General features: G+C 57.5%; 1 protein-coding gene across 2 annotated transcripts in view; it reads right to left on the bottom strand.

The window, feature by feature from the left end:
* Positions 1–8,870: 8,870 nt before the first annotated feature.
* The window catches only part of NT5M (5',3'-nucleotidase, mitochondrial), a 38,389-nt gene continuing 37,502 nt past the window's right edge, over positions 8,871–9,757 (bottom strand). For both annotated transcript variants that reach the window (XM_003912400.4, XM_017950384.3), the window contains one exon: positions 8,871–9,724. In XM_003912400.4, coding sequence (XP_003912449.1) covers positions 9,582–9,724 — 143 coding nt within the window. In that variant the 3' untranslated portion in view covers positions 8,871–9,581. The remainder of the gene's footprint in view (positions 9,725–9,757) is intronic.

Genomic DNA, 9,757 nt, shown 5'->3' with positions numbered 1-9,757 from the left:
TCCCTTTCTATTTCTTGCATGCCTCTGGGCATCTTAATCTCTGCAGCCTGAGGTGCTGGGCATCAGCCCTGGAGTCAAGCTGAGCCTGGGTTGCACCTTCTCAGCATGACTTTTCACAGAATTGAGAGTCTATGTGGGCCGGACACTGTGGCGCACGCCTGTAATCCCAGTACTTTGGGAGGCCGAGTCGGGTGGATCACCTGGGGTCAGGAGTTCAAGAACAGCTGGCCAACATGGTGAAACCCCGTCTCTACTAAAAATACAAAAATTAGCCAGGTGTGGTGGCGGGCACCTGTAGTTCCAGCTACTCAGGAGGCTGGGGCAGGAGAATCACTTGAACTTCGGAGGGGCTGAGGTTGCGGTGAGCAGAGACAGTACCATCGCACTCCAGCCTGGACAACAGAGTGAGACTCCATCTCAAAAAAAAAAAAAAAAGGAAAAAGTCTATGTGAACCTTACTTCATCCTCACCAGGAGGATTCATGACGTGATGAAGTATCCAGCATTTGCTCAATACACGTAGGATCCTCTCCCCGTTTCTCTCTTTCCACTGCCCTGGAAAGTCAACTCCTTCCCTGGTGTCTGTTTGCAGTTAGTGGTCTAGGCAGTGAGGGCTGTAGGGGACAGAAGAGAGAGACTACCGGGGGACTGAAGTCTTCGGGGACCTTTTAGGAGAAGGAAGAGGCAGGTGGGGCCTTCAAGGAAGAACAGGCTTGAAATAAGTGGGGAGGCAAGGAAGAGATTCAGGCTGGAGGTGGGGGCAGGCGGGAAGGACAGACCAAGGTGAGGTGTGGGAATATCAGGGGAAACCATCGTCTGCTTTGTTTAGGCAGAGGTCAGTGTCTCAGATAGGCCATAGGGAGCCAGGAAGTGACAAACCTGTGACCAGGGCTGGGTCTGAGAGGGGCGGGGACTGAATCCTGGGGCAGGATGTTTAGTCAGATTACTGCCCAACCAGCCTAGCCGTCTGTGCCCACCTCCTGAGGACTTGCGGTGGAGGATATAAAAGCACCCTGAAAAAATACGGTGAGCCACCAAAGCGCTTCTGAGGACTGCCAGCTTGCAACATCTGGCGTGTGTGGGCGCTCAGTGCTGGCACCATGGGAGGGGCCTGCAGCAAATGGAACCTACCATGAGAACAGGGACCCATGGATGTCTTTGAGCACCTGCCTCCCTCCTAGCCAGGCCCGTGCAAGACCCTAGCCACCCCTAGTCTGTCTCTGAAGTCTCAAATGCCCACAGCACTTCTGTCTTTTAGGTGAAGTCACAGCTCAGGTGATTCATCTTGCCCCTCGGCCAACCAAGTGGTTGAGGTCCCCAGGGCCTGCTCACAAGAGCTTCCAGAACATGCCTGGGGTCAGAAAGAGATGCTCATCATTAGGAACGTCCTTATGGGACCAGAACATGGGGCAAGTCTGGTTTGGGTGGTGACTGCAGGCCCCAAGGGAGGCCCCTCCAGGAAGGCAGTGAGGACTTAAGCATCCAGAGCCGGTCCTCTGGCATCATCCAGTGGCCATTTGTGTGAACTGCAGCCCCACGCCACTGCCTGATCATTCTCCAAAGAGCCAAAACTGCCAGGAGTCAGCAGAAAACCAGGCTGAGAACACAGGATTTCCGCCCACAGCCTGTTTGCAGCCCAGGCTGCATCTCTTCAGCCCTGCTTCTCTCTAAATTTTAAGGAGACTGATTATTGCTGGGTTCCTTCTTTAGGCCCCGACCTGTGGGTACAAGCCAGCCTTGCCAAATCTAATCAAGGACTTTTTTTTTTTTTTTTTTGTAATTTTACCCAAATTGCCAACAGGGCAGAGACGATCCATGCACAGGCAACTTGCTTACTATCTGCATGTGTTTCTACCCTTAAGAGTCATCTTGTTACAGCCCTGGCATACACTGGCTTAGGGCCTGTAAGAGCCCAGAAGAAAAGAGTCTTTTCTGGACTGTAGCTCGTGGAGACCCAGCCTCTCCCTCTCCAAAGCCACAGGGCACCCTCAATCTAGCCTCCCAGGCCTGGGCAGCCCTGGATAAAGGTACCACTGCAACAGCTGCTGCTGACACGGCCCACACTGCCTCCCCACTGCAGGGAAGAAGAGCCAGGGCTCGTGCAGAAAGCGCTGGTAGAGACAGGTGAGAGGCAGGTGCAAAGCCGCGGGTGAGGCATGCGAGGAGCCCCAGGAGCCCGGAGCGCCAGGGAGATGGGGAGGGCCAGGTCCTGAAGGGTCTTCTTCTGGTGCTAAGCTAAGGAGATCCCACTTCATCCCTAACATGACAGGGAGCTGTGGGTGGGCTAGAGGTGCAGCCCAAGGCCCAGCTGCAACCTGCACAAAGCCCTGGCTTGGAAGCAGAGCGACTTTCCTCTTCAGGCCTCCTTAAGGTCTTGCTGGTGGTGGGTGCCTAAAGTTTGTGACTGGAGACAAGAAGGTTTCTGCTGGCCAAGGGTGAGCCCCCTACCCTGGTAGGCTGCTCACGGGTCCTCAGTCTGGCTGGCGCCCTGGGCCCATCAGACATTTGTCCACAGCAGCCTGGGGCGTAAGGGGAAGAAGAGCTAGCCCAGGAGGGCAAGAAGAGCACATGGGGAACGGGGCCCTTCCCCATTCTTTCCCCACAGCCGCCTGTACCCATGCACCCCCCATCATAAGCACGCACGACCAGTCATTTGAAGGGGGCTGTGCTGCCACCTGGTGGCCACACCACGACAATGCCCCTGGAAGGACTCTCCAAGTTCCTGTGGAAGGCCTGTCCTCCCCACTTAGGACTCCCATCCCCAAGCCCACTGCCTTGCTTTACAGAGGAAGTCAGTTTCCTCAATCGAGCAGCAACATTCTGGAATAAATGTCCCTATTTCCTTCAACCCTTTCTCCTGGACGCAGACCCACTCTCATTTGTCAGCAGAGGAAGTGGGCTCAGAGAACTGTCACATAGCAAGTCCGTGGCAGCGCCAGGCCCTGTCCTGCAGACGCCCTGTCCCTCCCTCCTCTGCAGCAAACTCTGGGGGCTGAGCTCCCACTCCAGCCTTGCTTGCTGTGTGGCTGGGGGGCTTGCCAATGAGCCTGAGCCCTGGTTTTTTGGGGGTGACACCAAGACGCAGGATGTAGGAAGGGTTAAATGAAGCGCAGGTGTGACAGAATCAGGTGCTGAAAACTCAGATAACTGAAAAACAGCAAAAAACTGTTCCCTATTAACTACAACTAATCACCACTTTTTTTAAATTGCCAATTAAAATGAACTCAGTCTTTCCATTCAAGTGATCTTTGGTTTAACTCAGGCTCTTTGGGAGACGCATTGAGTCTGTTCAAAGTTTCCATGCCCTGGAGGGGCTGATGGTCCCTCTGCGCTTGAGAGGGTCTCCTTCATTTCCTTCCCTGCCACGGGGGCATCTGGATCCAGGAGCTGGTTTCTGCTTCGGGGCTTGTCCGTGCCGCCAGGTTTCAGGGGATGGGCCTCCGCCCTGCCTGCTCTGCCGTCAAGCTCCTGAAGCTCAGCGAGGGGCCTGCTCCCGAGGCCCAGCCAGTGAAGTCCTGCCTGGGCTCCACGGGTGCTCTGAGCCCCTCAGGTCTGGCTGCAGCTCCCATCTGACACCAGACTGCATGGTCCCCTGCAGCCCTCAGCCCCAGCTCACTTCGTCAAGTAGGCAGTTGCCCACCAAAGTTCGTGACCGTGGTTCCTCCACGAGCACACAGGATCCCCTGGATTTTTCCTTTCCAGGCTGAGGGAGAGCAGGGGGCCTTGCGGCCCTACCTGGCGGTCACCTGTTCAACTTCTCTCACGCCATGCAGAACCGGCCCCTCACGAGCTGGGGTTTCTGTGGGATTACTGTTCTCTTGCTCATACCCCCAACACATACGCCTACTATTGAACCAAGACAAATGGGGGTCACTTCCCAGGGCCCTGGCTCACCCTCCAACAGTGTGGCCCCTCTGAGACTCTCCTCCCACCCAGGACCAGAGGCAGATTTTGGGCTAGTGGGAACTTTCCCCAGGTCATCTCCTTCCTCCCTACCCACGGACTTCCTGTCCTGGATGACACCTGCCCTACCTTCCCATGGGGTGGTGGGGGTCATCACTTGGCCTGATTGGCAGGATTGCTGGGAAGAAAACTAGGGCAACAGGAGTTGTCTACAAAGTGCTGTCTCCATTGCATATGTAAGCACCAGTCAGTCACACGGTGGAAGATCGATTCGCTCCCATCCCCTTCTCCTCACCCTCCCCGGCCCCAAGACTGACAACTGAGGCCACCTCAGTGGCTGGGCCTGCCCCTCTGGCCTCTAAGAATTGGCCTGCTCTGGCCTGACCCTTTCTGCCTGTCCTGTAGTTTTGCTGCAAGCTAAGCACCTGGAACCCCCTTCAGACGGAAGCCCAGCTCCCGACCCCAGGCCCTGCTTCACCCAGGAACACCTGGGCCCCAAGAGAATGCCAGGCCAGAGGACAGTGCCAGGAGGCCACAAGCACAGCCCCAGCATGGTCACCGCCTAGGGCAGCCCCAGCAGACCTGGCCACGCAGAGATGGCTCGCGCCATCCCTAACTGGGGACAGCTCCAAAGAGTGATTCTGTGGCCGTGAAACGTGCTGATCACAGTGGCGGGACACAGTAAGTGCTAAGGAAACAGCTATTGTCAAAGTGATGTTGGATCGGGTCCCAGTGGGGAACCCTGACCCAGAAAATTAAAGACACCCCACAATCTTTCTGCCCTGAAGCCCGAGGCCAGCCTGGAGGACTCCAGTCCGCACCACTTGGGGGGGGTGTGTGTGTGTGTGCATGGTGCACACACATGTGTCCCCTTCATCTCTGCCTCGTCATCCTCATCCCGGCTGCCATCCTTTGAGCCGTATCTATATGCCGGGCACTCAGAGAGAGATGTCCTTAGAATGTCCATTTCACAATTTAAAAAACACCCCCACTGAGGCTCAGGCACAGATGCAGAGCACAGAGGTCTGTGGGGGGGTTGGGAAGGGAGTTGGGGGAGCGGCCACCCTTCCTCCACCCTGGGCCTCCCTCGCCAGCATTTGGGCCCCTTGTGAATGAGGACACATTTTACCGAGTCATGTGACCCCCCTGTGACCACCCAGAGGCCCAAGTAAGAAGACCACATGATGGAACCCGAGGGCTGGAAAGTGCCGCCAGTGCCACCCCAGGGTGCACAGGATGCAGAGCAGACCCTGCCGCAGTACTCGCAACACAGCAGCCTCTGTCGCCCGTGGCAAGCAGGCCACATCCCCAGCCCATCTGTGCATTGGAGGGTTTACACCCAAATGCTGGAAGGAAACTTCACCTGGTGAGACTGCTCCCTCGCCTTCCCTCCAGGGCACTGGCCAGAGCCCCTCCAACATGAGTCATCGCCAGCCTGGGCCTGGCTGTTATTGACCCGGATGTCCTGGTGCGAAGCCTATTCTGCTTATGGTGACTTCAGACCAGGCCACCTGTCCCCTGAGCCTTGCTGTGAGGCGTCACTGCACTCGTCACAGGCTCTGCTGCCAGGTTTGCCACCACCACCACCCCTCGCTATTTCTGAGCCGTTTCTGTGACATCACCTACCACCACTGTGGACCAGAGCTCAGCGGCTCGCTCGGAGCATGGGCATAGTGTGCCAGCTGCCCTGCCCTCCAGGGAGCGTCCACAGGCCGGGAAGCAGAGGTGGACAGTGCAATGAGAGAGCAGGAAGGACGAGAAAGCCTGGTCAGGCTGTGTGAGCCCCTGGGGGTGAGCGTGCCCTGGGCCTCTCAGGCCCACGAGCTTTGCACATGTGCGCATGGGTCCGTTTGAGCTGTGTTTCTGACACACGCAAGTGGAAGTCTGGAACCTGGAAGGGGGCTGAGGAGAGGTGGCGGGGGGCAGGGCAGGCAGCGAGGACCCCACCCAAGCTGGGTAGGGGCTGCAGTGGGGAAGCAGCCGGGGGACAATGACAAAGCCCTCCTGCTGGAGGCCCCCCTGCTGAAGAGCAGGTGCGGGAGTCAGATGCCTCCGCCCTCTGGCAGGACAGAGAAGCAGGGGCACATTCCCCATACACCTGAGCGTGCGGCCGCGACTCCTACACGCTCCACAAACCTGCTTTCCCAGCGCCCTCTCCACCTGGGGGATGTCACCCCTTCCAGGGGCTCTGGTCCTAGAGCTCTGAATCTTTCCAGTACTTTCCAATGAATCACAACTTTCACCGAGAGCTGAGCCACTGAGAGGCCAGCCCGGTGGATAAGGGAGGGATAGAGCTGACGTGCCATGGGGCAGAACCAGGCCTAGCTTTCCTAGCGGGGGTGGATCTTCTTTTCTGGGGTTCAAAAACTGGTTCTGATGCAAAACACGCGCTTCCCAAGCTTCCGAGAAAGTGACCTTCATTTCAATCAGCATTTTTTTTTGTTGAGATGGAGTTTTCTCTGCCGCCCAGGCTGGAGTGCAGTGGCGCCATCTTGGCTCACTGCAACCTCCGCCTCCCGGGTTCAAGTGATTCTCCTGCCTCAGCCTCTCGAGTAGCTGGGATTACAGGCGCCCGCCACCTCGCCCAGCTAATTTTTGTATTTTTAGTAGAGACAGGGTTTCACCATGTTGGCCAGGCAGGTCTCGAACTCCTGGCCTCAACTGATTCATCTGCCTCAGCCTCCCAAAGTTTTGGGCTCACAGGCGTGAGCCACCACACCCAGCCTCAATCAGGAGAATGTTGACACAATCATGAATTTGGGGTCCCGGTCGAAGTCAGTGCAATGGGGACGGCAGCAGCTGGCTGAGCATTCAGGTGCAGACGGCACCTCACTCGTCAACGCCTGCTTCCCGTTTCCACCTCAGCAAGCTCCCCCCAGCCCTGGGCCTCTGCAGGGCGCCTCAGCCAGGGGCTGGCCCCTTCTTCCATGTGGGAGACTGTGCTGGGACCTGAGGCCCTCGGGGCCTCCTCCTGCTGCTCCACAGTGCCTCTGCAGCCCCTCAGTCACCCCTCGAAGTGCTTGTCACCGTCACAGCAAGTTGCTTTGATACCATCTGTCAGGTGGGGTCATGTTCTGAAGCATTTTTGCCCCTGCAATTATTTTTTCTTCTTTAAATAAATTATGCAGCTGAAGCAGCTGCCCACCTCGGGGTGAGTGATGATAACTGAGCAGAGAACAAATGCGGCAATTTGGAGCATGGAGTTCCTAAACTGACCTTTAAAACTGATGGCAATTATCAGTCTAAAAGAAAAGGTTTCGGAACAGTCCGTCTACTGAAGGATTCAGAGCACGTTATTCTTGCGGACGCTTGGTTGGGAGCTGATGGAGACTGCCCAGCCCTGCCCTGCCCTATACTCAACGAAGATCTCCTGGCTGGGGCAAGAGGCAGGAGGGAATGTCCCCCAGTGGGGCCCCACCAGGCCGTGCCCCACTCTTTGTGGACAAAAGGCCTCAGGGCCACTCCACAGCTCCCTTGGGGTCAGTGAACACCGGTCTCAGTAACCCGGCCCAAACCCCTTCACCAAGTTGGCCCCCAGGCCCAGGGCTCTCCCTGGGCAGGAGAAGGGAGGGCAAAACCAGGATGCAGCTGAGAAAATCCAGACAGGATTGAGTGTCTGTCATCAGAAGGGCCCCCAGGATGGAAACAAGCCAAGTTGCTTTCTGCACCCCAAGTTATAGTCACAAATGTTTTCAGGGTGTGGCTGGCCCCAGGAAAGGGCTTGTGACTAGAGTCTTCTGAACCTTTCTGTGGGGCAGTCCCTCTCAGAACAGGGCGTGGAGCAGGTGGACAGGCCCTGCTGGGGACAAGAAAGAAGCCGCACATCACTCATTCTCCTGCTTCATTAGGAGGGACTTTCAGGACCCCACAGGTGAGACCTCAGACAGCAGGAAGAGGCAGAGGGACTCAGGAGCAGCTGGGCAGCCAGCATCCCAGGGTCAGACTTCCTTCCAGAGCCATGTGGCAAGACAGCTAGGACTCCTCCAACCACCACCCTGCCTGGACCAGATGGTTTCAGATCACATCATGCAACCCCAAATATATTCCTGGTCCTGCCTCTCCCCTTCAATCCAAAGAAAAATGTCAGTTCAGCGGGTGGGGGGGCGTGCAGTAGAGATCTGCCTTTGGCTAAGTCTAGAGTTCTTCCTCCTTAAGCTGGGGTGATGGGGCCTGGAGGGGTCCTCCCTCCCTAAGGTGGGTGATGGAGCCTAAGCTCCTGAGACTATAAGAACAGGAACATCAAAAAGCTCAGCCAACCTTGGGCCATGAATGCCTTCCCTTTGTCTTCCCTCCTACCTGACCCTGCCTCCAGGGCAGCCCAAAGCATCTCTGTCATATACGGCAGAGAGGCCTGCCAGGAGGGCCCCAGAGCTGGGGTGGATTAGGGGTGTGGGCAACCCATGTTCCCTTCAAGGGCCATGATGGGAGAGTGGTCAGAGCAGTAAGGGGAAGGGCATAAGGACAAGAAAGTCGTCCCAAAACCTCTCCAAAGGGTAGTGGGGAGGTGGCTGGTTCAAGTTGCCACTTCCCAGTGGGTCAAAAGGAACAGAAGCTGAGGCTCTAACACCAGCTTTCCCCCACAGGGCTCCTGTGACCCTAGAGAAACTTGGCCTTGGGAGAAGAGCAGAGGATGGGGGACCCTGCTCTGGGGCACTGGGGCAGGTGCGGGAAGGAGGCACTTGAGAAAGCAGCCGAGTGTCTGGAGCCCATCTCCTAAACCTCACCAACCAGAGCAGGTGGGTAGCCCAAGGAGACCACCACTAAGGCCCATCTCCTAAGCCTCACCAACCAGAGCGGGGAGATGCCCCAAGGAGACCACTGCTAGGGCCCACCCTGCGAGGTGCAGGCTGAAGTCATGCCTTCCTCTGCCTGTCTTCAGTGCAGTGGAACTGCCCCCTTACAAGACCTGAAGCTGGGTCCCAGGGGGGCAGACGCTAGAGGGTCTTGAGGCAGGCCACAGCCTTGAGCTACACACGTGAACAGCATTTATTTTTCATGCACTCAACACACGTTCAAGCCTATGGACTCTCTGCTGGGCCCTGAGCAGGGCCCTGGGAACAGAGGTGTGAGAAACCTCTGAGCTGGTCGAGGCCAGGGCCGGTATCGTCCCCCAGCACAGAGCCTGGTGGCCGCTGTCACCTAGTGAGTGTTTGCTGAATACAGAGAAGGTCGTGTGGGGTGAGCAGGTTGGGCAGGGCAGCTGGAATAAGCAGTGCTGCGGCTGAGACCATAAGTGGGGCTCATCCTCACCTGGAAGCACCTCAGTCGCCGGGTTCCCGTCCTCCTTGCTGATGGCTGCAGACTCTGGGAACAGGGAACTCCCCTCTGCCTCAGAGAACTTGCCTAGGGAGTGGAGAGGGCCACCAGTCCCCTGAACAGTGGCCTCAACTCCTCCCTGTCCTGAGCCCCTGGGCTTCTGGTAGCTTGGAGCCTGCTGCCCGAGGTCAGGCTGAATGGCCTGGGACCACATGTCTATGTCCAAGCGCCCAGAGGGCCCAGCCCTGCCCTGTGATCAGGTTAAGGCCTGGCAGGGCTGGGGAAGGGAAGGGACATGCAGCAGGAGGTCATGGGGCCCAGGAGTCTGGGAGGGACCCCCAGAGCAGCGTACTGGCCCCACAGGCCCCGAGCTGGGAGCCCTGAGGTCAGAGCCCCACAGAGGAGCCCGAAGCACAGTCCAGCTCAGCAGGGCCGCTTGCTGTCCAGAATGGCCTTCCAGTCGTCCGCCCATGAGTGTAGCCTGCGGCGAGGGGGCTGCAGCTGCAGGTGCTGGTTGTGGCAGGCGGTGAAGAGGACATGCTCCCAGCTGGGGGTTGGCTCGGCCCCTGTGGGTGGGAAAGCAGCACTCAGCTCAGCAG

Source organism: Papio anubis, chromosome 17, assembly GCF_008728515.1.
Source record: "Papio anubis isolate 15944 chromosome 17, Panubis1.0, whole genome shotgun sequence".
In the NCBI taxonomy this organism is placed as follows: domain Eukaryota; kingdom Metazoa; phylum Chordata; class Mammalia; order Primates; family Cercopithecidae; genus Papio; species Papio anubis.
Note: the sequence above shows the minus strand (reverse complement) of the source record. Positions and strands in the feature narration are given on the sequence as shown.